We start from the raw sequence: 27,196 nt of genomic DNA, 5'->3' as shown, positions 1-27,196 counted from the left end.
GGGACAGGGAGAGGGAGAGGGAGAGGGAGGAGGTGTAGGGGACAGGGACAGGGACAGGGACAGGGACAGGGAGGGGGTGTAGGGGCCGGGGAGGGGACAGGGACAGGGACAGGGACAGGGACAGGGAGAGGGACAGGGACAGGGAGGGGGTGTAGGGGCCGGGGAGGGGACAGGGACAGGGACAGGGACAGGGAGAGGGAGGAGGTGTAGGGGCCGGGGGGGTGTAGGGGTCGGGGGAGGGGGTGTAGTGACAGGGGGCGGGGTTAGGGATTTGGAAAAGAGCAAGGCAGAGAAGAAATTTAAAACAAAGCTGGGATACCCTGAGAGAAAGTGTGTGTGTGAGAGAGAGAGAGAGAGAGAGAGAGAGAGTGAGTGTAGGAAAGAATCTGCTGTGAATCACGCGGGTCACAGGCCTTTGAGCTTAGTTTGTTTGATGTGCTGAACGAGGTGAGCATTCAGGGGAAACTGGGCTGTGGGAGGAGGCTCCTTGTTTGTCAGTTTTGTCTGAGTTCCATTTCAGTGCCGAGCTGGGGGGAGGAGAGGTTTATGGCACTAACTTCGCTCTCTCTCTCTCTCTCCCTCTCTCTCTCTCTCTCTCCCTCCCTCTCTCTCTCTCTCTCTCCCTCCCTCTCTCTCTCTCTCTCTCCCTCCCTCTCTCTCTCTCTCTCTCTCTCTCTGCCTTGCCTTGACTGGACTGGAAGGCTGGATGACCAACAGTTCTCTGGCCTCCCTGATGTCTGAGCTTGCTGAGAGCAAATGTGCCCGAGCTATTTGACCCGGGAAAGCATCGCCATCGATCAGCAGCCTCCACCCTATGGCCTGTTGATGGAGCGTTGGAGTGGGTTTGAGACGTGTTTGCTCTTGTGTAGCTGACTCTGTTTGTCCCAGCTACACCCAGGGAGCTCCTCCAGGGAACAGGAAAACCCCTTTCCACTTCTGCTGTGAAGTCAAAACACAAAAATGGTCATTGTCTCAGTCCATGCTCCCCTCATGACAGTCTCAGGGCAATTCATACAATTCCTACCGAGTGGAAACAGGCCATTCAGCCCAACAAATCCACACTGACCCTCCAAAGAGTAACCCACCTAGACCCATTCTCCTGACCCTATTACTCTACAGCTACCCCTGACTAATGCACCTAATCTACACATCCCTGAACACGACGGGGCAATTTAGTATGTCCACTTCACCCTGACCTGCACATCTTTGGATTGTGGGAGGGAACTGCAGCACCCAGAGGAAACCCACACAGACTCGGGGAGAATGTACAAATTCCACACAGACAGTTGCCCGAGGCTGGAATTGAACCCAGGTCCTTACTGCTGTGAGGTAACCGTGTCATAGAGATATACAGCATGGAAACAGACCCTTCAGTCCAACCCGTCCATGCCGACCAGATCTCCCAATCCAATCTAGTCCCACCTGCCAGTACCCAGCCCATATCCCTCCAAACCCTTCCTATTCGTATACCCATCCAGATGCCTCTTAAATGTTGCAATTGTACCAGCCTCCACCACTTCCTCTGGCAGCTCATTCCATACACGTACCACCCTCTGCGTGAAAAAGTTGCCCCTTAGGTCTCTCTTATATCTTTCCCCTCTCACCCTAAACCTATGCTCTCTAATTCTGGACTCCCTGACCCCAGGGAAAAGACTTTGCCTATTTATCCTAACCATGCACCTCATGATTTTATAAACATCTCTAAGGTCACCCCTCAGCCTGCGACACTCCAGGGAAAACAGCCTCTCCCTGTAGCTCAAATCCTCCAACCCTGGCAACATCCTTGTAAATCTTTTCTGAACCCTTTCAAGTTTCACAACATCCTTCCGATAGGAAGGAGACCAGAATTGCACACAATATTCCAACAGTGGCCTAACCAATGTCCTGTACAGCTGCAACATGACCTCCCAACTCCTGTACTCAATACTCTGACCAATAAAGGAAAGCATACCAAACGCCTTCTTCACTATCCTATCGACCTGCGACTCCACTTTCAAGGAGCTATGAACCTGCACTCCAAGGTCTCTTTGTTCAGAAACACTCCCTTGGACCTTACCATTAAGTGTATAAGTCCTGTTAAGACTTGCTTTCCCAAAATGCATCACCTCACATTTATCAAAATTAAACACCATCCAGCATTCCTCCGTGCACTGGCCCATCTGATCAAGATCCTGTTGTAATCTGAGGTAATATTTTTGCTGTCCTTTTCCAATTTTGGTATCATCTGCAAACTTACTAACTGTACCTCTTATGCTCACATCTAAATCATTTATATAAATGACGAAAAGTAGAGGACCCAGCACTGATCCTTGTGGCACTCTACTGGTCACAGGCCTCCAGTCTGAAAAACAACCCTCCACCACCACCCTCTGTCTTCTACCTTTTGAGCCAGTTCTGTATCCAAATGGCTAGTTCTCCCTGTATTCCGTGAGATCTAACCTTGCTAATCAGTCTCCCATGGGGAACCTTATCGAACGCCTTACTGAAGTCCATATAGAATACGTCTACCATTCTGCCCTCATCAATCCTCTTTGTTATTTCTTCAAAAAACTCAGTGAAGTTTGCGAGACATGATTTCCCACGCACAAAGCCATGTTGACTATCTCTAATCAGTCCTTGCCTTTCCAAATACATGTACATCCTGTCCCTCAGGATTCCCTCCAACAACTTGCCCACCTCCGAGGTCAGGCTCACCGGTCTATAGTTCCCTGGCTTGTCTTTACCATCTTTCTTAAACAGTGGCAACCCGTTTGCCAACCTCCAGTCTTCCGGCACCTCACCCGTGACTATCGATGATACAAATATCTCAGCAAGGGGCCCAGCAATCACTTCTGCTAACCACTGAGCCACTGTGGATGAAATCCTGGGGTCAACACCATCAATCTTACCATGGTCTGTTTACTTGGGGCAGGAAGGTGGCTGGTACGCAGCCTATTGGTCTCCCATTTCTCAATGTCACTCCCACTCCTGCAGTGACAGAGCAAAGAACAGGAACAGACCCTTCGACCCACCAAGATTGCAGATACCTTCCTATCCCGTTGCGGACTTGGCTCCTCCGGGGAAGGTCAAGATTAGAGTGGTGCTGGAAACGCACAGCAGGCCAGGCAGCATCCGAGGAGCAGGAAAATCGACATTTCGGGCAGGGGCCCTTCTTCAGGAATTCCTGACCTAAAATGCTGTGCTTTTGCAGCACCACTCTCATCTTGACTCTTAATCTCCCAACATCTGCAGTCCTCACTTACTCTGGGAAAGGGTCAGTTCACCTTTTGCCCGCTTCCTCACAGGCTCCATGTCAAAATCCTGGAACACCCTCCCTTAATGGCGAAGGGTGCATGTTTCCACGCCCCGTGGATTGGATCGCCTCAAGAAGGTCAGCTTTTTCTGGGGCAGTCCGTCATCCCTGTTTCCTGTGACTAATCGGGGAATGATGAGAGGCACGCCCCGAAAGATGGGTCACCCAGGGTGGAGTGAGGACAGGAAAGAAGATTTACTCCAGAAGGGAAGCGAGAGGAATTTTAATTTCCAAAGCAATTTCCTGTGCTCTGGAATAAAAATCCCCTAACTCGAGCCCTAACCCCCTATTGAAGGTGGGAGCAGACTGAGGGAGAGTTTTCAAAAGACGGCATTTAGGCAAAGAATGGGCGAGGGAAAATTTCCCAAGTTAGGGAGGGAAATCAGGCCTGCAGAGCAACCTCTGATGTTTTATCTGAGAGGCTGAAACGAATTGCGGATACGATTGTTTCACTTTTGCTGTTGGACTCTGCAAGTTAACACATGTACGTGAATCTTAAAATCCTGTTCAGGAAGCACTGTTGGAACAGAGCTCTGGGTGTGATGCACACAGGGAGGGAGGGAGGGAGGGAGGGAGGGAGGGAGGGAGACTGAAGGGGTTGACGTCACTCACAATAGATGGGAGAGTTGATATCTGAATGTTAGGATCACTCAACCATTTAATCCAGAAACACAGGACTCCGATCTTAGGATCTGAGTTCAAAACTCACCAGAACAAATTGTGGAATTCGAATTCAACAAATAACCTCACCTCAGACATCTAATTCTCAGTTGTTTTTAAAAAAAAACTTATCTTTTCGTTCGTGCCCTTTCTGGGGAAGAAATCTGCTCGGCTTACCTGGATTGGCCGCCATGTGACTCCAGTCACACAGCAATAGAATTGATTGTTGGTTCCCCTCTGGAAAGGCTGTGCAAGTGAATCAAGGATAATTACAATTGGCACTAGGTGCAACATAGAAATGACCAAAAAATATTTATTTGATGGAAGGGAGTGGGTTGGTGCAGAGGGACTGTCATGGGGTCGGCGCCGAGGGAGTTGGTGCAGAGGGACTGTCATGGGGTCGGCGCCGAGGGAGTGCCGCACTGTCGGAGGGTCGGTGCCGAGGGAGCGCCGCGCTATCGGAGGGTCAGAGCCCCCAGTGAGAGGGAGCGTGTTTGATGATGTCACACTGTTGGTGGTGATGCATTTTGGATCTGATAGAAAACCAAGACCTTGCTGAAAATACCGATTGTTACCTTGGTCCCACTTGAGAGATGGGGAGTCTCACAGAGGTCCTGTCCTCAATAAACCAAACTCAGTGCAAAGAGTGACAATCCAATCAAGAAGTCAAGGCCACTGCTGGAATCTTGCTGCATTGTCTTCCTAGCTGTCTGTCTGTCTCTGTGTCTGCGTCTCTCAGTGCACGACTTTGTGTGTCCCTTGGAGTGCAGGTTCATAGCTCCTTGAAAGTGGAGTCACAGGTAGATAGGATAGTGAAGGTGGTGTTTGGTATGCTTTCCTTTATTGGTCAGAGTATGGAGTACAGGAGTTGGGAGGTCATGTTGCAGCTGTACAGGACATTGCTGAGGCCACTGTTGGAATATTGTGTGCAAATCTGGTTTCCCTATCAGAAGGATGTTGTGAAACTTGAAAGGGTTCTGAAAAGATTTTTAGATTAGATTAGATTCCCTACAGTGTGGAAACAGACCTTTCGGCCCAATTAGTCCACACCGATCCTCCGAAGAGTAACCCACCCTGACCCTTCCCCATATTTACTCCTGACTAATGCACCTAAAACAATGGGCAATTTAGTATGACCAATTCACCCTAACCTGCACATCTTTGGATTGTGGGATGAAACCGGAGCACCCGGAGGAAACCCACGCAGACATGGGGAGAATGTGCAAACTCCACACAGACAGTGGCCCGAGGCTGGAATCGAACTCGGGTCCCTGGTGCTGGGAGGCAACAGTACTAACCACTGAGACACCGTGCCACCCATGAATTTAAAAGGGTATTGCTAGGATTGGATGGTTTGAGCTAAAGGGTGAGGTTGAATAGGCTGGGGCTGTTTTCCCTGGAGCACCAGAGGCTGTGAGGGATGGCCTTATAGAGGTTTATAAAACCATGAGCATAGAGCACAAAGCCATGGTGACTATCCCTAATCGGTCCTTGCCTTTCCAAATACATGTAAATCCTGCCCCTCAGAATTCCCTCCAACAACTTACCCATCACTGATGTCAGGCTCAATTGTCTATAGTTCCCTGGCTTTTCCTTGCCAACATTTTAAAATAATTACACCATATTAGCCACCCTCAAGACGTTTGGCACCTCCCTTGACTGCAATGATACAAATACCTCAGCGAGGGTCACAGCAATCACTTCCCCAGCTTCCCACACAGTTCTGGAATATGATTAGATTACTTACAGTGTGGAAACAGGCCCTTCGGCCCAACAAGTCCACACCGCCGCACCGAAGCGCAACCCATCCATACCCCTACATTTACCCCTTACCTAACACTACGGGCAATTTAGCACGGCCAATTCACCCTGACCTGCACATCTTTGTGACTGTGGGAGGAAACCGGAGCACCCGGAGGAAACCCACACAGACACGGGGAGAATGTGCAAACTCCACACAGTCAGTTGGGAATTGAACCCGGGTCTCTGGCGCTGTGAGGCAGCAGTGCTAACCACTGTGCCACTGTGCCGCCCACAAAATATGCTTGATAAGCTCCCAGGATTTCTATGATTTTGTGCTTTCAGATGTCCAGCACATCCCCCTCTGTGATATGGACACTTTCTTTTCCCCCCCTCCCCCAGATATCACTATTTATTTTTCCAAGTTCTCTAGTGGTATGGAGGCTCGGTGGTTAGCACCTATGTCTCACAGCACCAGGGACCCGGGTCTGACTCCAGCCTCGGGTGACTGAATGTGTGGAGTTTGCACGTTCTCCCTGTGTCTGCATGGGTTCCCTCCGGATGCTCCGGTTTCCTCCCCCAATCCAAAGACGTGCAGGTCAGGGTGGATTGGAAATGTTAAATTGCCCACGGTGTTCAGGGATGTGTAGGTTGGGTGTGTTAGTCAGAGGTTAAATACAGAGTGATAGGCTGGGGGAAATGGGTCTGGGTGGGTTACTCTTTGGTGGGTCGGTGTAGACTTGTTGGGCCGAATGGCCAGTTTCCATGCTGTAGGTATTCTACGATCTGTGATCGTACCCTCCTTCATGTAAATGCCCACACACAATAGATTGGGAAAAGCTATCCAAGAGGGAACAAATCCTTTTTAAATTAAGTTTGTCGTGATTGATTTGAGTAGTGAACTGGGGACGGGTGGGTAACACAAGCAAGCAGAAGGCATTCCATAAGCAATTCTCGGTTGATTTGTGCTAAGGATCTGACCGGCTCTGTGATAAAGCAGCTTCTTTGGCATCATGCCAACTTGAGTGGAAGTTACCGTCCCCTGTTCCACTCAACTGACGCTGAATCAAACAGGTTTTGTTTGCTCAAAATGGAACTGACAGAAAGCTCCCGACTGGGACCGGGAGGAAGTCAGCATCTCCCCTGGGGATGGGCTGCGAAACATAAGAGATCCGAGGGAGACGCCGTTGCTCCTGAGGTAACCATCAGCCCCAGCTGGACAGGTTCCGGAATGTTCTTGCAGCTCACAAGAGCCCGGGCCTGGTGAGAATACTGGCCAGGCCTCATCAGCATTCCTGTTCACTCCATCAGGATGGCCCCAATGGCTGCGGGATGACCAATCGCAATCTGACCGAGGGGGAGAGATGGTTTCCCCCACCTCCCCCCCCCAATGTCCGCACAGTAGGATCCCACTTGGAGTTGGGAGCAAGCGGATGGTCTGCTCGCTCGTGATCGTGACTCAAGGAATACCGCATTACCCAGCGCTCTGGTAGGGTCACTTCCCCACTGGCCTTGCCATGGCCTCCCGACCATCTAGCCCTTCCTTGGTGCTGTCACCAGGTGGCGTCGTTGGAAGGAAGACAAGTTGGCCCAACTTGATCCCTCCTTGCCACCACTAGTGCCAAGCCAATCTGCTTTCTCCAACAGTTTTGAACTCTTCAGTGGTGGAGAAGGAGATACAAAAATGGGAACCATTCCCCTTCCCCAGCCGTAGCTGGGGATTCGGGAACAAAGGTGGGTTGCAGCCTCAGGATGGGGAATCGGCCATTTTGAACGCCGATGAGGAGACGTTTCACACCGGTGGGAATCTTTGGAATTCCCGCAGGGAGCTGGGGAACCTGAGCTGTGGAATCACAGAATCGTCATGAAGCAAAGGAGGAACCATTCTCCTTTGTGGCTGCAACCATTCTCCTGCCTCGTCCCAAGCTCCAGCTGAGTCTCCTTTTCCCTGCACACACTTTCCATCCAATAACCATCCAGTGCCCTCTTGAATGGCTTATTGGAACCCGCCTCCATCACGTTTCCAGGCAGAGCGTTCCAGACCCTAACAACTCGCTGTGAGGAAAAATAGTTTCTGTCATCACCCTTGCTTCATTTGAATGTCACTTTAAATCGATGCTCCTCTCATTCTGTTACGCTCAGTACCAGAGTCCCTGACCCAGTCTGTCCAGCCCACTCATTACTTTGAAAACCTTTTTCATCAGATCTCCTCCCGCACGTCGTCTTTCTGGGGAGAACAATCCCAGCTCTTTCAATCTGTCCTTGCCGCTGAAGTTTCTCATCTCGGGAGCCATTCTTGCAAATTGCTTCTTTTTTTTTGTCTCTGTCTCTCTGTCTCTCTGTCTCTCTGTCTCTCTGTCTCTCTGTCTCTCTGTCTCTCTGTCTCTCTGTCTCTCTGTCTCTCTGTCTCTCTGTCTCTCTGTCTCTCTGTCTCTCTGTCTCTCTGTCTCTCTGTCTCTCTGTCTCTCTGTCTGTCTCATGTAAAATAGATTTATTTGAGATTTGGGCTTGACCAGCACAAAAAGCAATCTAGGACGATGGGCCAGACGTGAAATCCTAAATTGACCATAATCGGGTTGGATGATGGGGCAGGTGGTCGATTTGTCGCGTTATAATGTCACCTTACAATGATGGATGTAAAAGTGATGTTTGTCTGCTCTTGAGGTGGAGATTGAGGGTGGGAGGTATGTGTGACTTGTTGTCACTTGTATTTTATGGTGAACGATGCCGTAAAATACAACGAACAGCTCCAACCATCGCCACAATCCAGTGTAATTTACAATAGGCCTCAAATATAAAGGTGTACATTAGGCCTCCTCGGCCCAGAGCCAGCTCATCAGGGACACCTGCATTGTCACCCCACCTCAACCGGTGCCTGTCTCAGACCCACTGAGTTTGGAGTCACTGTTCCTCAGGTGCCATCTCTTCTCAGCTGGGCCCACCTCACCAACACTGTCCAATAAGGCCTGCTCTCATTGTTGGACCTATACTCCCCCGGCAACCAGGAGCCCCTAGCTCCCCTGGTGCTGCCTCATCACCAATAACCAGGAGTCCCTGGCTCCAGTGCCTTACCACAACCAGGAGTTGCCGTCACCTCGCAGATAACTGGGACTCCCCGGCTCTGGGCCTAACTCAGGATGTGTTTAATATTTTTATCAGTGAAGCAGTGGGACTGATGCCAGTGGGCATTTTCTTTCTTTTTGAGTTACCATGGACCTCCCCATTCTGCTGTAAGAAGACTCTCCAAGCTGTTCTTGCTCTGAGACGCTTCATGGCATTCCTTAGAGCACGGAAACAGACCCTTCGGTCCAACTCGCCCATGCTCACTAGCTATCCCAACCTAATCGAGTCCCATTTGCCAGTACCTAGCCCAGAATCCCTCTTAAACCCTTCCTTTTCATATACCCATCTGGATGCCTTTTAAATGCTGTAATTGTACCCGTCCCCACCACTTCCTCTGGCAGCTCATTCCATAAATGTATGAGTGTACCATTCAGGAACTTGTCGGATGCCTTACTGACGCTCCAGGGAAAACGGTCCCAGCCTGTTCAGCCTCTCCCTATAGCTTAGACCCTCCAACCCCGGCAACATCCTTGTAAACCTTTTCTGAACCCTTTCAAGTTTCACAACATCATTCTGATAGCGGGGTGACCAGAATTAAATGCGATATTCAAAAGTGGCCGAACCAACATCCTATACAGCCACAACACGACCTCCCAACTCCTGTACTCAATACTCTGGCCAATAAAGGAAAGCATACCAAATGCCACCTTCACTATCCAATCTACCTGCGACTCCACTTTCAAGGAGCTATGAACCTGCACTCCAAGGTCTCTGTGTTCAGCAACACTCCCTAGGACCTTAGCATTAAGAGGGTGGCACGGTGCCTCAGTGGTTAGCATGGAATTGAATTTATTGTCACATGTACCGAGGCACAGTGAAAGGATTCCACTGCCTATGTGGAGTTTGCACATTCTCCCCCGTGTCTGCGTGGGTTTCCACTGGGTGCTCCGGTTTCCTCCCACAATCCAAAGCTATGCAGGTTTGGGTGAATTGATCATGCTAAATTACCCCATAGTGTTCAGGGATGTGTAGGTTAGGGTGGATTGGCCGTGCTAAATTGCCCCATTGTGTTCAGGGATGTGTAGGTTAGGGTGGATTAGTCAGGGGTAAATGTCGAGTAATAAGGGAGGGGAATGGGTCTGGGTGGATTACTCTTCAGAGGATCGGTGTGGATTTGTTGGGCAAAATGGTCTGTTTTCACACGGTTGGTGGTTCTACGGCTAAGTGTAAAAGTCTTGCCCTGATCTGTCTTTCCAAAATGCAGCACCTCACATTTATCTAAATTAAATTCCATCTGCCACTCGTCAGCCTATTGGCCCATCTGATCAAGGTCTCGTTCTCCTGAGTTTACCCTCTTCGCTGCCCACTACACCTCCAATTTTGGTGTCACCTGCAAACTTACTAACTGTACCTCTTACGTTCACATCCAAATCATTTATATAAGTGATGAAAGTCAGAGGACCCAGCACCGATCCTTGTGGCACTCCACTGGTCACAGGCCTCCAGTCTGAAAAGCAACCAACCACCACCCCCTGTCTTCTATCTTCAAGCCAGTTAGGGGATGAGGGGAAGTAGGTGGTTTATTTATTCATTCACAGGACGAGACCATTGCTGACTCATCTGTGGTTACCTCGAGGGCATGTAACAGTCAACCACATTGCTGTGGGTCTGGAGTCACATGTAGGCCAGACCAGTTAAGGTTGGCAGTGTCCTTCCCTAAAGGGCATCAGAGTCAGGGATGTACAGCACGGAAACAGACCCTTTGGTCCAGCCCACCCATGCTGACCAGATATCCCAACCCAATCACGTCCCACCTGCCAGCACCCGGCCCATATCCCTCCAAACCCTTCCTATTCATATACCCATCCAAATGCCTCTTAAATGTTGCGATTGTACCAGCCTCCACCACTTCCTCTGGCAGCTCATTCCATACACGTACCACCCTCTGTGTGAAAAAGTTGCCCCTTAGGTCTCTTTTATATCTTTCCCCTCTCACCCTAAACCTATGCCCTCTCGTTCTGGACTCGCCCACCCCAGGGAAGAGACTTTGTCTATTTACCCTATCTATGCCCCTTATGATTTTGTAAACCTCTATAAGGTCACCCCTCCGCCTCCGACGGTCCAGGGAAACCAGCCCCAGCCTGTTCAGCCTCTCCCTATAGCTCTAACCCTCGAACCCTGGCAGTATCCTTGTAGATCTTTTCAGAACCCTTTCAAGTTTCACAACATCTTTCCGATAGGAAGGAGACCAGAATTATTGAGCAAGATGGGTTTTCACGACTATCAGACTATCACGACTCATGACGATCTTTAGATTGTCAATTCGAGATATTTATTGAATTCAAAATCCACCATTTCCTGTGACAGGAGTTGAACCTGGATCCCCGGTATATTAGCTTGGTCAATAGTCTAGTAATAATGCCACTAGGCCATCTCTTCCCCTGCCTTTGGGGGCCGGTAGGGCCGATGGCATTCCCCTTCTGCTTTGGGGAAATGATGGGGGAGGAAAACTGAGGGATGGGGCATTGATGCTGGAAAAGATGGCTGGCCGTTGGGCTGAGGAGGAAGATTTGTGTTCATTTGTAGGAGTTCCCTACATCCCTCCGCCTCCCTCGTCCTTCCCCTGGTTTGCATATTAGAAGCTATTCCAGGAATAACTTCTCATTTGCAAAGCAAATTGGCATTTGGCTGGTGTGCTGATTAAAAGGGTCCTTCATTTCAGATGCCCCGGAAATCTCGCACACACCTGTTCTCCCACCACAGTCCGACCAATACCAGCGCCCCCTCCCCCCTCTCTGACACCAGTGAACCAGAAGGAATACATGCACAAGGGACACTGAGAAGGAAGGTGTCTGGTTAGATTGTAAGACATAGGAGTCGGGAGTGTGGTGCTGGAAAAGCATAGCATCCATCAGGAATGAGGGGTGAAGGGCTTATGCCTGAAACGTCGATTCTCCTGCTCCTCGGATGCTGCCTGACCTGCTGTGTTTTTCCAGCACCATACTCTCGACTCTAATCTGCAGTCCTCACTTTCACCCAGTCGGAAGTAGGAGGAGAAGTTAGGCCATTCAGCCCATTCAGTCTGCTGTGTTATTCAACCATGGTTGATAAGTTTCTCAACCCAATTCTCCCCATAACCCTTGATCCTCTTGACAATCAAGAACCTATCTATCTCCGTCTTAAACACACTCAATGACCTGGCCCCCACAGCCCTCTGTGACAGTGAATCCCAGAGATTCCCCACTCTCTGGCTGAAGATGTTTCTCCTTATCTCCGAAAAGCTCTTCCCTTTACTCTAAGGCTGTGCCCTCAGGTCCTAGTCCCTCCTACTGATGGGAAAGATCTTCCCAACATCCTCTCTGTCCAGGCCATTCAGTATTCTGTATATTTTAATTAGATCCCCCCCCCCATATCCTTCGAAACTCCATCAAAGATAGACCCGGGGTTCTCAAATGTTCATCGAATGTTAAAACGTGGTTAGGCTTTGTATGTTCCACCTAAAATTGGTCTCTCGGACCTTTGAGTATATTTCACCATTCAATAAGTAATCTCTGCATAGCCTCTTGATAATCTTTCATCCTCTTGGATCATCAAGAGTCTATAGATCTCTGCCTTTAAAAAAACATTGAACGACTGTGCATCAGCTGCCTCAAAACAGGAAGGAAATTCCAAAAATTAGAACCCTCGGAGAGAATTAAAAAGTATTTCTTCATCTCTATTTTAATTGGGCACCCCTCTTTTTAAAACATGACCCCCCCCACAGTGTGAATACTCTCTCAGGAACTGACCGTTCTTTCACCACCCAGGCAAAAGTGAAGACTACAGGTTAGAGTCGAGAGTGTGGTGCTGGAAAAGCCCAGCAGGTCAGGCAGCATCCGAGGAGCAGGACGATTGACGTTTCGAGCAGCAGCCCCTCACCCTTCATTCCTGATGAAGGGCTTATGCCTGAAACATCGGTTCTCCTGCTCCTCGGATGCTGCCCGACCGGCTGTGCTTTTCCAGCACCACGCTCCCGACTCCCTTCATCACCCGTCAGGTCAAGTCCTGTCGGGATCTTCTCTGTTTCAATTAAGTCACCTCTGACCCGTCTAACCTCCAGAGGAATACAGGCCTAGCCTGGCAACACTTTCCTCCGTAAGGTGATCTGCTCATTCCAGGTATTAGTGTGGTCTAAACTGTTTCCCGCACGTCCTTCTAAGGGTATGGTGACTAGTATTGTACACCGCCTTCCGGATGACTCTCACCAGTGCCCTGTTGAAGTTAACCAATTTGTGTTAACTTACCCTTCTGTGTGGAGCTTGATATAAGTCTGAAAGGCATCGTGCACAAAGATGGTCCCTGTATTTAAGGAACGATTAGGGGCAGTTGAGAGCACGTTCACTAGGCTGATCCTGAGCAAGTTTTGAGAAGATTAGTAGCTCAGGTGGAGGTTCTGGATGTAGGTTTGCTCTTTGAGCTGGAAGGAAGCTAATAAACCTACACCCAGGACGATCCTTGGTAAGGAGGGATTGTCTTATGAGCAAAGATGAAACGGGTTGGGCCTCTGAAACGGGTTGGGCCTCTATTCACTGGAATTTATAAGACTGAGGTGATTTCATTGACACATGGGGGATTGTGAAGAGCTTTGACAGGGTATGCTGAGAGGATGTTTCCCCGCATGTGAGTGTGTCAGACCAGACGACATCATCTCCAAATCGAGGGGTGCCATTTTAACACTGAGATGGGGAGGAATCTCTGAGGGTTGAGAGTCTTTGGGACGCTTTCTCACAGAGCAGCTGTGAGGACAGAGCCCTTGTGTAGATTTATGAGTGAGAGAGATTTTTGATCAGGCTGGGAGTCAGTTGGGGAAAGAGGCAGGAAAGTGGATCTGAGAAATCGCGGGTCAGCCGTGACCCTATTCTATGACGGAATGTGTGCGAGGGTCCGAATGGCCGACTCTTCTTGCTATTCCTCACCGTCTTGGGGGCTGAAGCCCAATCCCAGCGCACACAATTTATTCTTCCGTCTGCATGTGGGTAGAGGGGGTTGAGATTCAGAATAATTTTAACTCTGAGGTATGTCATTCAAAATTGTTTCCCTGCGGTTAGAATCTATCAATTAGTAATCGATAGTGAATCTCGTTCAGCGCACAAACCTGACTTGTGCTTTCGGTTGACCTTCATCTGGAAGGCAACTGGAGTTTAATACAGATAAGTGTGAGGTCTTGCATTTTGGAAAGTCAAGTGAATTGAATTGAATTGAATTTATTGTCATGTGTACTGAAGCACAGTGAAAAGCTTTGTCTTGTGAGCAATACAGGCCGATCACAGAGTTAAGTAGCGTAGATAAGTAAATAATAGGTAAACAGCGGCAAAAACGAAAACACAGGGACAGGCGAATGTTAAGAGTTTGAGAGTCCATTCAGTATTCTAATGACGGTAGGGTAGAAACTGTTGTGAAACTGGCTGGTGTGTGTGTTCAGGCTTCTGTACCCTCTCCCTGATGGTAGAGGTTGTAGAAAAACATTGCCAGGGTGGGATGGATCTTTGAGAATGCTGGCGGCCTTTCCCTGACAGCGGGCCTGGTAGATGGATTCTATAGATGGGAGGTTGGCCTTTGTGATTGTCCAGGCCGAGTTCACCACTCTCTGTAACCGTCTCCGATCCTGAATGGTACAGTTGCCACACCAGGTAGTGATACATCCAGACAGAACACTCTCGATGGCACACCTATAAAATATGCCAAGGGAGGAGTTTCATGGTGAATGGGAGGGCCTTCAGTTGTGTAGTGGAACAGAGTATCCCCATCGAACAGAGGGACCTTGGAGTTCAGGAGCAGGGTTCTCTGAAAGTGGAGTCCCAGGTAGACAGGGCAGGGAAGAAAGCTTTGAGCACACTGGCCTTCATCAGTCAGGGCATTGAGTATAGATGTTGGGAAGTTATGTTGCAAGTATACAGGACGTTGGTGAGGCCGCACTTGGAGTACTGTGTTCAGGTTTGGTCACCTTGCTATTGGAAGGATGTTATCAAACTGGACAGTTTGCAGAGGAGGTTTACAAGGATGTTGCCAGGTCTGAAGGGACTGAGTTAGAGGGAGAGGTTGAACTAGCTCAGATTATTTTTTATTTCGAGCGCAGGAGACTGACTGGGGATCTTTATAGAAGTGTATAAGATTTAGAGGCATGGATAGAGTGAATTTCCAGGGTTGGGGAATTGAGGACTAGAGGGCGTCAGTTTAAGGTGAGAGGGGAAAGAAAGAAAGGGAATCTGCGGGGCAACTTTTTTTACACAGAGGGTGGTACGTATATGGAATGAGCTGCCTGCAGAAGTGATTGAGGTGGGTTCATTAACAACATTTAAAAGGCATTTGGACAAATACATGGATAGGGAAGGATTAGAAGGTAAAGTGTGAGAAATGGGGTTAGTTTGCACGGACACTTTGGTCGGCATGAGACAGAGGGTGGTGGTTGATGGGGAATGTTCATCCTGGAGTTCAGTCACTTGTGGCGTACTGCAAGGATCTGTTTGGGGTCCACTGCTGTTTGTCATTTTTATAAATGACTTCGATGAGGGCGAGAAGGATGAGCTTGTAAATTTGCAGATGACACTAAAGTTGTCGGAGTTGTGGATAGTGACGAAGGATGCTGCAGGTTCCAGAAGGACAGAAATAAGTTGCTGAGCTGGGCTGAGAGGTAGCAAATGGAGTTGAATGTGGAAAAGTGTGAGGTGATTCATTTTGGAAGGAGCTACAGGAATACAGAGTACTGGGCTAATGGTAAGATTCTAGTGTGGATGAGCAGAGAGATTTTGATGTCCATGTACACAGATCCTTGAAAGTTGCCACCCAGGTTGATAGGGTTGTTAAGAAGGCATACAGTGTGTTAGCTTTTATTGGTAGAAGAATTGAGTTTTGGAGCCATGAGGTCATGCTGCAGCTGTGCAAAACTCTGGTGCGGCCGCACTTGGAATATTGCGTACAGTTCTGGTCACTACATTATAGGAAGGATGTGGAAGCTTTGGAAAGGGTTCAGAGGAGATTTACTAGGATGTTGCCTGGTTCGAAGGGAAGGTCTTATGAGGAAAGGCTGAGGGCCTTGAGACTGTTTCCGTTAGAGAGAAGAAGGTTGAGAGGTGACTTAATAGAGACAGATAAGATAATCAGAGAGTTAGATAGGGTGGATGGGGGGGGGGCTTTTTCCCTGGATGGTGATGGCTAGCATTGGGGACATAGCTTTAAATTGAGGGGTGATAGATTTAGGACAGATGTCAGAGGTAGTCTCTACTCAGAGTAGTAGGGGCATGGAATGTACTGCCTGTAACAGTGGTAGACTCGCCAACTTCAGGGGCATTTAAATGGGCATTGGATAAACATCTGGACGAGAATGGAATAGTATGGGTTAGATGGGCTTCAGATTGGTTTCACAGATCGGTGCAACATCGAGGGCTGAAGGGCCTGGACTGTTACGGAATGTTCTATGTTCAAGAGGGCCTGTCTCCGTGTTGTAGGACCTCTGACAGCGCAGTTAGGGAATCTCACGTAGCTTTATGAAATCCTTTGATTGCAGGGTGGTGGAATTTGATTTCCAGAGCACCATGATGGAGTGTAACTGCACATTCACCAGTGTTTTCATGTTGCCCTCTGTTACAAATCTCATGACACCCATGGGAAGGGTGGGGTGGGGGAAGCAGGGGGAATAGATTATTGTTTTTGGCTTAGAGATGGCAGGCTGAAAACAGAGATGGGGAGTAATGCCTCTGAAAGGCTTGTGAATCTGTGGGATCCAGTCACCTGCAGTGCGGTGGACGGAATAAACTGATGGAGAATTGAGACAGGTTTGTCATTTCATGTCAGGTTAAAGGGAGCGGGCGGGTAAGTGGAGTGGAACTCAAGCTGTAGAGTGGAGTGGAGCTCTCTCTCTCTCTGTGAGCTGCTGTTCTGTCTCTCTCTCTGTGAACTGCAGGTCTCTCTATCTGTCTCTCTGTCTCTCTGTCTCTTTTTTTCTCTCTCTCTTTCTCTCTCTTCTCCCCCCCCCTCAGTGAGCTGGTGTTCTGTCTCTCTCTGTGAGCTGCAGTTAGGTATTGGAGGTGTAGTGGACAGCGAAGAAGGTTACCTCAGATTACAACAGGATCTGGACCAGATGGGCCAATGGGCTGAGAAGTGGCAGATGGAGTTTAATTCAGATAAATGCGAGGTGCTGCATTTTGGGAAAGCAAATCTTAGCAGGACTTATACACTTAACGGTAAGGTCTTAGGAAGTGTTGCTGAACAAAGAGACCTTGGAGTGCAGGTTTATAGCTCCTTGAAAGTGGAGTCGCAGGTAGATAGGATAGTGAAGAAGGCGTTTGGTATGCTTTGTTTTATTGGTCAGAGTATTGAGTCCAGGAGTTGGGAGGAGAAAGTGAGGACTGCAGATGCTGGAGATCAGAGCTGAAAACGTGTTGCTGGAAAAGCGCAGCAGGTCAGGCAGCATCCAAGGAACAGGAGAATCGACGTTTTGGGCATCAGCTGAAGAAGGGCTCATGCCCGAAACGTCGATTCTCCTGCTCCTTGGATGCTGCCTGACCTGCTGTGCTTTTCCAGCAACACATTTTCAGTACAGGAGTTGGGAGGTCATGTTGCGGCTGTACAGGACATTGGTTAGGCCACTGTTGGAATATTGCATGCAATTCTGGTCTCCTTCCTATCGGAAAGATGTTGTGAAACTTGAAAGGGTTCAGAAAAGATTTACAAGGATATTGTCACGGTTGGAGGATTTGAGCTACAGAGAGAGGCTGAACAGGTTGGGGCTGTTTTCCCTGGAGTGTCGGAGGCTGAGGGGTGACCTTATAGAGGTTTATAAAATTATAAGGGGCATAGATAGGATAAATAGACAAAGTCTCTTCCCTGGGGTCGGGGAGTCCAGAACTAGAGGGCATAAGTTTAGGGTGAGAGGGGAAAGAGATAAGAGACCTGAGGGGCAACTTTTTCATGCAGAGGGTGGTACGTGTATGGAATGAGCTGCCAGAGGAAGTGGTGGAGGCTGGTACAATTACAACATTTAAGAGGCATCTGGATGGGTATGTGAATAGGAAGGGTTTGGAGGGATATGGGCTGGGTGCTGGCAGGTGGGACTAGATTGGGTTGGGATATCTGGTTGGCATGGACGGGTTGGACCGAAGGGTCTGTTTCCATGCTGTATATCTCTGTGATTCTATGGCTGTCTCTCTCTGTGAGCTGCTGTTCTGTCCCTCCCTCTCTGTGAGCTGCTGTTCTGTCCCTCTCTCTCTCTCCTGTGAGCTGATGTTCTCTCTCTCTCCTCTCTCTCTGTGAGCTGCAGTTCTGTGTGTGTGTGTGTGTGTGTGTGGGCTGTAGTTCTGTCCCTCCCTCTCTCTCTCTCTCTCTCTCTGTGAGCTGCTGTTTTGTCCCTCCCCTCCCTCTCTCTCTCTCTGTGAGCTGCTGTTTTGTCCCTCCCCTCCCTCTCTCTCTCCCGCTCTGTCTGTGAGCTGCTGTTTTGTCCCTCCCCTCCCTCTCTCTGTGAGCTGCTGTTTTGTTCCTCTCTCTCTCTCTCTCTCTGTGAGCTGCTGTTTTGACCCTCCTGTCTGGAGGAGGATTGTGCAGAGACCTCCCTGTGGCTGGGTGCAGACTGTCCCAGGGTGAAACACTGGGAGGGGGAAGGGACCAGGCCGAGGGAAGGATGATCTCAGCAGGAATGAGCCGAGGGAGAGAGTCCCAATTCCTGGTGCTGGCAGGACAGTGGCACCGGGTTTTACTGCAGCATCCCACACTCCTGGCTGGAAGTGAGTTTGCAATTTGCTGAGCGGTGAGTGATGATCAGCACTCTGTACACCCACCTGCCCCCTCCCTAAATCCCATCCCTTCCCCTTCTTCTCTCTCCTCTCCCCCACTCTCTCCTCCCCCGCCACTCTCTCCTCCCCCCCACTCTCTCCTCCCCCCCACTCTCTCCTCCCCCCCCACTCTCTCCTCCCCCCCACTCTCTCCTCCCCCCCACTCTCTCCTCCCCCCCACTCTCTCCTCCCCCCCCCCACCTCTCTCTCTCCCCCCCCACCTCTCTCTCTCCCCCCCCACCTCTCTCTCTCCCCCCCCCCACACTCTCTCTCCCCCCCCACCTCTCTCTCTCCCCCCCCACCTCTCTCTCCCCCCCCCCACCTCTCTCTCTCCCCCCCCACCACTCTCTCTCCCCCCCCCACCTCTCACTCTCCCCCCCCCACCTCTCACTCTCCCCCCCCACCTCTCTCTCTCCCCCCCCACCTCTCTCTCTCCCCCCCCACCTCTCTCTCTCCCCCCCCACCTCTCTCTCTCCCCCCCCCACCTCTCTCTCTCCCCCCCCACCTCTCTCTCTCCCCCCCCCCCACCTCTCTCTCCCCCCCCACCTCTCTCTCTCCCCCCCCACCTCTCTCTCTCCCCCCCCACCTCTCTCTCTCCCCCCCCACCTCTCTCTCTCCCCCCCCACCTCTCTCTCTCCCCCCCCACCTCTCTCTCTCCCCCCCCCACCTCTCTCTCTCCCCCCCCACCTCTCTCTCTCCCCCCCCACCTCTCTCTCTCCCCCCCCACCTCTCTCTCTCCCCCCCCACCTCTCTCTCTCCCCCCCCACCTCTCTCTCTCCCCCCCACCTCTCTCTCTCCCCCCCCACCTCTCTCTCTCCCCCCCCACCTCTCTCTCTCCCCCCCCACCTCTCTCTCTCCCCCCCCACCTCTCTCTCTCCCCCCCCCACCTCTCTCTCTCCCCCCCCACCTCTCTCTCTCCCCCCCCACCTCTCTCTCTCCCCCCCCACCTCTCTCTCTCCCCCCCCACCTCTCTCTCTCTCCCCCCCCACCTCTCTCTCTCTCCCCCCCCACCTCTCTCTCTCTCCCCCCCCACCTCTCTCTCTCTCCCCCCCCACCTCTCTCTCTCTCCCCCCCCACCTCTCTCTCTCTCCCCCCCCACCTCTCTCTCTCTCCCCCCCCACCTCTCTCTCTCTCCCCCCCCACCTCTCTCTCTCTCCCCCCCCCACCTCTCTCTCTCTCCCCCCCCACCTCTCTCTCTCTCCCCCCCCACCTCTCTCTCTCTCCCCCCCCACCTCTCTCTCTCTCCCCCCCCACCTCTCTCTCTCCCCCCCCCACCTCTCTCTCTCTCCCCCCCCACCTCTCTCTCTCTCCCCCCCCACCTCTCTCTCTCTCCCCCCCCACCTCTCTCTCTCTCCCCCCCCACCTCTCTCTCTCTCCCCCCCCACCTCTCTCTCTCTCCCCCCCCACCTCTCTCTCTCTCCCCCCCCACCTCTCTCTCTCTCCCCCCCCACCTCTCTCTCTCTCCCCCCCCACCTCTCTCTCTCTCCCCCCCCACCTCTCTCTCTCTCCCCCCCCACCTCTCTCTCTCTCCCCCCCCACCTCTCTCTCTCTCCCCCCCCACCTCTCTCTCTCTCCCCCCCCACCTCTCTCTCTCTCCCCCCCCACCTCTCTCTCTCTCCCCCCCCACCTCTCTCTCTCTCCCCCCCACCTCTCTCTCTCTCCCCCCCCACCTCTCTCTCTCTCCCCCCCCACCTCTCTCTCTCTCCCCCCCCACCTCTCTCTCTCTCCCCCCCCACCTCTCTCTCTCTCCCCCCCCACCTCTCTCTCTCTCCCCCCCCACCTCTCTCTCTCTCCCCCCCCACCTCTCTCTCTCTCCCCCCCCACCTCTCTCTCTCTCCCCCCCCACCTCTCTCTCTCTCCCCCCCCACCTCTCTCTCTCTCCCCCCCCACCTCTCTCTCTCTCCCCCCCCACCTCTCTCTCTCTCCCCCCCCACCTCTCTCTCTCTCCCCCCCCACCTCTCTCTCTCTCCCCCCCCACCTCTCTCTCTCTCCCCCCCCACCTCTCTCTCTCTCCCCCCCCCACCTCTCTCTCTCCCCCCCCAGTCTCCCATGGGAACCTTGTCGAACGCCTTACTGAAGTCCATATAGATCACATCTACTGCTCTGCCCTCATCAATCCTCTTTGTTATTTCTTCAAAAAACTCAATCGATTTCGTGAGACATGATTTCCCACGCACAAAGCCATGTTGACTATCCCTATTCAGTCCTTGCCTTTCCAAATACATGTACATCCTGTCCCTCAGGATTCCCTCCAACAACTTGCCCACCACCGAGGTCAGGCTCACCGGTCTATAGTTCCCTGGCTTGTCTTTACCATCTTTCTTAAAAAGTGGCACACGTTTGTCAACCCCCAGTCTTCCGGCACCTCACCTGTGACTATCGATGATACAAATATCTCAGCAAGAGGCCCAGCAATCACTTCTCTAGATTCCCACAGAGCTCTCGGGTACACTTGATCAGGTCCTGGGGATTTATCCACCTTTAACCATTTCAAGACATCCAGCACTTCCTCCTCTGTAATCTGGACATTTTACAAGATGTCACCATCTATTTCTTCCAGTCTATATCTTCCATATCCCTTTCCACAGTAAATACTGATGCAAAATATTCATTTAGTGTCTCCCCCATTTTCTGTCACTCCACACAAAGGCCGCCTTGCTGATCTTTGAGGGGCCCTATTCTCTCCCTTGTTACCCTTTTATCCTTAATGTATTTGTAAAAACCCTTTGGATTCTCCTTAATTCTATTTGCCAAAGCTATCTCATGTCCCCTTTTTGCCCTCCTGATTTCCCTCTTAAGTATACTCCTACTGCCTTTATACTCTTCTAAGGATTCACTCGATCTATCCTGTCTATACCTGACATATGCTTCCTTCTTTTTCTTAACCAAACCCTCAATTTCTTTAGTCATCCAGCATTCCCTCGACCTACCAGCCTTCCCTTTCACCCTGACAGGAATATACTTTCTCTGGATTCTTGTTATCTCATTTCTGAAGGCTTCCCATTTTCCAGCCGTCCCTTTACCTGCAAACATCTGTCTCCAATCAGCTTTCGAAAGTTCTTGCCTAATACCGTCAAAATTAGCCTTTCTCCAATTTAGAAGTTGAATTTTTAGATCGTATGAGGAAAGGCTGAGCCACTTGGGGCTGTTTTCATTGGAGAAAAGGAGGTTTAGGGGTGACTTGATAGAGGTGTACAAGATGATTAGGGGTTTAGATAGGGTTGACCATGAGAACCTTTTTCCACGTATGGAGTCAGCTATTACGAGGGGACAGAGCTTTAAATTAAGGGGGGGGTAGATATAGGACTGATGTTAGGGGTAGGTTCTTCACTCAGCGAGTCGTGAGTTCATGGAATGCCCTGCCAGTAGCAGTGGTGGACTCTCCCTCTTTATGGGCATTTAAACGGGCATTGGATAGGCATATGGAGGATAGTGGGTTAGTGTAGGTTAGGTGGGCTTTGATCGGCGCACCATCGAGGGCCAAAGGGCCTGTACTGCGCTGTATTCTTCTATGTTCTATGTTCTATGTTCTATTTGGTCTATCCTTTTCCATCATGATTTAAAACTAATAGAATTATGGTCGCTGGCCCCGAAGTGCTCCCCCACTGACACCTCAGTCACCTGCCCTGCCTTATTTCCCAAGAGTAGGTCAAGTTTTGCACCTTCTCTAGGAGGTACATCCACTTATTAAATCAGAAAATTGTCTTGTATGCACTTGAGAAATTCCTCTCCATCTAAACCTTTAACACTAAGGCAGTCCCAGTCGATGTTTGGAAAGTTAAAATCCCCTGTCACGGCGGCACGGTGGCACAGTGGTTAGCACTGCTGCCTCATAGCGCCATAGACCCGGGTTCAATTCCCGCCTCAGGCGACTGACTGTGTGGAGTTTGCATATTCTCCCCGTGTCTGCGTGGGTTTCCTCCGGGTGCTCCGGTTTCCTCCCACAGTCCAAAGATGTGCAGGTTAGGTGAATTGGCCATGCTAAATTGCCCGTAGTGTTAGGTAAGGGGTAGATGTAGGGGTGTGGGTGGGTTACGCTTCGGCGGGGCGGTGTGGACTTGTTGGGCCGAAGGGCCTGTTTCCACACTGTAAGTAATCTAATCTAATCTGTCGTAACCACCCTATTATTCTTACAGATAGCTGAGATCTCCTTACAAGTTTGTTTCTCCATTTCCCTCTGACTATTGGGGGGGTCTATAATACAATCCCAATAAGTTGATCATCCCTTTCTTATTTCTCAGTTCCACCCAAATAACTTCCCTGGATGTATTTCCGGGAATATCCTCCCTCAGCACAGCTGTAATGCTATTCCTTATCAAAAGTGCCACTCCCCCTCCTCTTTTGCCTCCCTTTCTATCCTTCCTGTAGCATTTCTATCCTGGAACATTAAGCTGCCAGTCCTGCCCATCCCTGAGCCATGTTTCCGTAATTGCTATGATATCCCAGTCCCATGTTCCTAACCATGCCCTGAGTTCATCTGCCTTCCCTGTTAGGCCCCTTGCATTGAAATAAATGCAGTTTAATTTATTAGTCCTACCTTGTCCCTGCCTGCCCTGACTGTTTGACTCACTTCTGTTCTCAACTGTACCTGTCTCAGATTGATCTCTTTCCTCACTATCTCCCTGGGTCCCATACCCCCACCTTACTAGTTTAAATCCTCCTGAGCAATTTGAGCAAATTTCCCTGCCAGTGTATTAGTCCCCTTCCAACTTAGGTGCAATCCGTCCTCCTTGTACCGGTCACTTTTACCCCAAAAGAAATTCCAATGATCCAAAAACGTGAATCCTTCTCCCATACACCAGCTCCTCAGCCATGCATTCATCTGCTCTATCCTCCTACTCCATCCTCACTAGCTCATAGCACCGGGAGTAATCCAGATATTACTACCTTTGAGGACTTCCTTTTTAAATTTCTGCCTAACTCAGAATCTCAACCTTTTCCCTTCCTATGTCATTGGTTCCAATGTGGACATTGACCTCTTGCTGGCCCCTCTCCCCCGTGAGAACATTCTGCACCCTCTCTGGGACATCCTTGATCCTGGCACCAGGGAAACAACACACCATTCTGCTTTTTCTCTGCTAGCCACAGGAACGTCTATCTGTACCTTGGACCACAAAATCCTCTAACACAATTGATCTCTTGGAAGCTGACGTACCCCTCATTGCATTAGAGCCAGTCTCAATACCAGAAACGTGGCTGTTCGTGCTACGTTCCCCTGAGAATCCATCACCTCCTACATTTTGCAAAACACCATACCTGTTTGAAATGGGTATATCCACAAAAGACTCCTGCCCTAGGTGCTACCTCTCTTACTCTTCCTGGAGTTAACCCATCTATGTGACTGTATGTGAGACTTTCCCCCCTTCCTATAACTGCCATCCATCAAATATTGTTGCTGTTGCAAATTCCTCATCGCTTCTATCTGTCTCTCCAACCGATCCACTCGATCTGATAAGATTTGCATCCAACAGCATTTATGGCAGATATAATCCGCAGTAACCCTTAAACTCTCTTTAAACTCCCACATCTGACAAGAAGTACATATCACTGCAAAGGCCATTTTTGCTCCTTCACAATCTACAGACCCAGAAAATAACACCGTCTTATTCCTCTACAAAACACAGCCCCAGGTTAAATTATTAGCAATGGCTTATATTTTAAGTTTAATCAAGAGACTTATCTCCAAAAACATATAATCAAGAAAGAACCCACTGTACTTACTAATACAGCCTTTCTCTTGGTCAGACTTAAAACAACAATTATTCACATTTTACTTAATTGTTGTAAATTTACACATGATGACCCCTTCCCCATATGCTTACTGCTGGGTGGATGTTTCGTCAGCCAGATTGAAACCGACGTGCCTCAACTTGTGAAAGTACAATCTCTCGGTCTAATGAAGGACTCTAGGCAGGCCTGATGAAAGGTCTGTTGCCTTAATCCTCCCTCATCCGTAGATCCATTCTGGCACCTTTCCCAGATCTGAAGACATCTGAGAGTTTAATTATCCAACTCCCTACCCCTGCGCCACTCCACAAGATTAGGTGTTAGCTGGGTCTCAGGCTGCACTCTGATCAATTGTTGTCGTTCAATCGGAGAGAGGTTTTGGTTTAATCAGAGTTGTTAAGGGATATGGGCCAAAGTCAGCGATGTGGCGTTTAGCCACAGATGGCGCCATGATCTCTTTGAATGGCAGAGCACCATGTAGGGTCTGAAAGGAGACCTACTTTGGTTCCTGTGTTCCCATGTCTGAGCCAGAAAGCTGTGGGTTCAGTCTTGTGCCTTAAAGCTCCCTCCCCCACCCCCAACGTCTGCTATCAGAGCTACCCACCTCTCAGATCAGACGTTAAACGGTCTTTCTCCCCAGTGGAGGGTGGAATAAAACCAATCCCTGTTATAGGATGATGATGACTAGGTTGTAAATGATGGGGTCTCGATGAATATTGTTTGGTGCAAAATCCAATCGACGGAGATAAATACAAAATCAAAGAGAGCCTCCTCTTCCGGGTAATGTTGTTTCTCCTCTGGAGCAGAGCCAAAATCCTATTGTTTCGATAAACAGCAGGGAGGTTCCAGCCCAGTGTTTAATTTTCCATCAACAGCTCATCGGCCGTTGCGGTTTGCAGGAGCTTGCTGTGTGAGTTGGCGGCCATGTTCCCAACAACTTCGTTGGTAAAGGAGTGCTTCAAAGGCAACAGGCCAACTAATCTGAATCACTGCCAACTTTCATGGAAAAGTACAGGCCCTTTGGCCCTCGATGCTGTACCAGCCTTCTATCCTCTTCTAAGATCGGACCCTTCATTGTACTATCTTCCATGTGCCTATCCAAGAGTTGCTTAAATGTCCCTAATGTATCTGACTCTACTACCGCTGCTGGCAGTGCATTCCACACACCCGCCACCCTCTGTGTAAAGAACCTCCCTCTGACGTCTCCCCCTAAAGCTTCCCCCAGTCACCTGAAAATTATACCCCCTCATGATAAACATTTTCCCCGTGGGAAAATGTCTCTGGCTATCCACTCCATCTATGCCTCTCATCATCTTGTACACCTCTATCAAGTCACCTCTCATCCTCCTTCACTCCAATGAGAAAATCCCGAGCTCCCTCACCCTTACTTCACAAGACATGCCCCCCAGTCAGGCAGCATTGTGGTAAATCTCCCCTGCACCCCCTCGAAAGCTTCCACATCCTTCCTATAATAAGGCAACCAGAACTGAACACAATATTCCAAGTGCGGACTAACCAGGGCTTTAAAGAGCTGCAGTATAACCTCACGGCTCTTGAACTCAACTCCCCCTGCTAATGAAAGCCAAAAAACCGTAGGCCTTCTTAACAACCCGATCAACTTGGATGGCAACTTTGAGAGATGCATGTACCCAAGATTCCTCTGTTCCTCCACACTGCCAAGACTCTTCCCTTTAACCCTGTATTCAAATTTGACCATCCAAAGTCAATCACTTCACACCTTTCCAGGTTGAACTCCATCTGCCGCTTCTCAGCCCAGCTCTGCATCCTGTCAATGTCCCGTTACAACCTACAACAGCCCTGCACACGATCCACAACTCCACCGACCTTCATGTCCACAGCAAACTTATTAACCCACCCTTCCACTTCCTCGTCCAAGTCATTTATAAAAATTGCAAATAGCAGAGATCCCAGAACCGATCCCTGCGGAACACCACTGGTCACCGAACTCCAGGCTGAATACTTTCCATCTACCAACACCCTCTGTTTTCTATGGGCCAGCCAACTCTGTATTCAAACAGACAGGTTTCCCTGTATCCCATGCCTCCTTACTTTCTATTTTAGTATGGGTATTTCCTAATCAACCAAACTCAAAAATGGTATCACCCCACCTGTATAGCACTGGGACTCGAACTGGGGCCTACTAGCTTAGAGGCATGGATGCTACCAGTCTGCCACAAGATCCCTCAAACCCTGGGACATTACCGCTCCAGGAATAACAGGAGCAGCTGATGCAACTTAAAAGACCCAGTACAACCCATGGACAAAACCAACGTCATCTACAAAATTCCATGCAAGGACTGCCACAAACACTACGTAGGACAAACAGGAAGAAAGTTAGCCACCAGGATACACGAACACCAGCTAGCCACAAAAAGACACGACCCTCTCTCCCTCGTAGCCCTACACACGGATGAAAAAAACCCACCATTTCGACTGGGACAACACATCTCTCCTGGGACAGGCTAAGCAAAGACATGCCAGAGAATTCCTAGAGACCTGGCACTCCAACCACAATGCCATAAACAAACACATAGATCTAGAGGCCATCTATCAACCCCTCAGAAAAGGATCAGGAAATGACATCACCACAAACCCCAGGAACCCCATCCTGGAGAAAGATATAAATAGAAAGCAGGAGACAACAGCTTCGCTTCACTTGGAGGTCGCCACTGATGATGTTACCTAGGCAGGTAAAGAAACGTCTGGATATCAAACCTACAGCTCAGCGAGCAAACCTACACCCATAACCCTTGATACTCAAGAACCTATCTCTCTCAGTCTTAAATATACCCAATGACCTGGCCCCCACAGCCTTCTGTGACAGTGAATTCCAGAGATTCCCCACTCTCTGGCTGAAGGCGTTTCTCCTTATCTCTGTTCGAAAAGCTCT

At 50.0% G+C, this 27,196-nt stretch overlaps 2 protein-coding genes across 2 annotated transcripts in view; one reads left to right on the top strand and one right to left on the bottom strand.

Annotated features, from left to right (window-relative positions):
• The window catches only part of LOC140492448 (phospholipase D2-like), a 43,438-nt gene extending 35,452 nt beyond the window's left edge, over positions 1-7,986 (bottom strand). Inside the window, exon 1 of the mRNA XM_072591338.1 lies at positions 7,876-7,986. Within this exon, the coding sequence (XP_072447439.1) occupies positions 7,876-7,986 (111 nt within the window). The remainder of the gene's footprint in view (positions 1-7,875) is intronic.
• A 15,097-nt stretch (positions 7,987-23,083) lies between these two features.
• The window catches only part of LOC140492577 (phospholipase D2-like), a 72,953-nt gene continuing 68,840 nt past the window's right edge, over positions 23,084-27,196 (top strand). The window contains exon 1 of the mRNA XM_072591556.1: positions 23,084-26,996. The gene's annotated coding sequence lies outside the window, so the exon portion shown is untranslated. The remainder of the gene's footprint in view (positions 26,997-27,196) is intronic.

Source organism: Chiloscyllium punctatum, chromosome 21 (genome assembly GCF_047496795.1).
Source record: "Chiloscyllium punctatum isolate Juve2018m chromosome 21, sChiPun1.3, whole genome shotgun sequence".
Lineage (NCBI taxonomy): Eukaryota > Metazoa > Chordata > Chondrichthyes > Orectolobiformes > Hemiscylliidae > Chiloscyllium > Chiloscyllium punctatum.
Note: the sequence above shows the minus strand (reverse complement) of the source record. Positions and strands in the feature narration are given on the sequence as shown.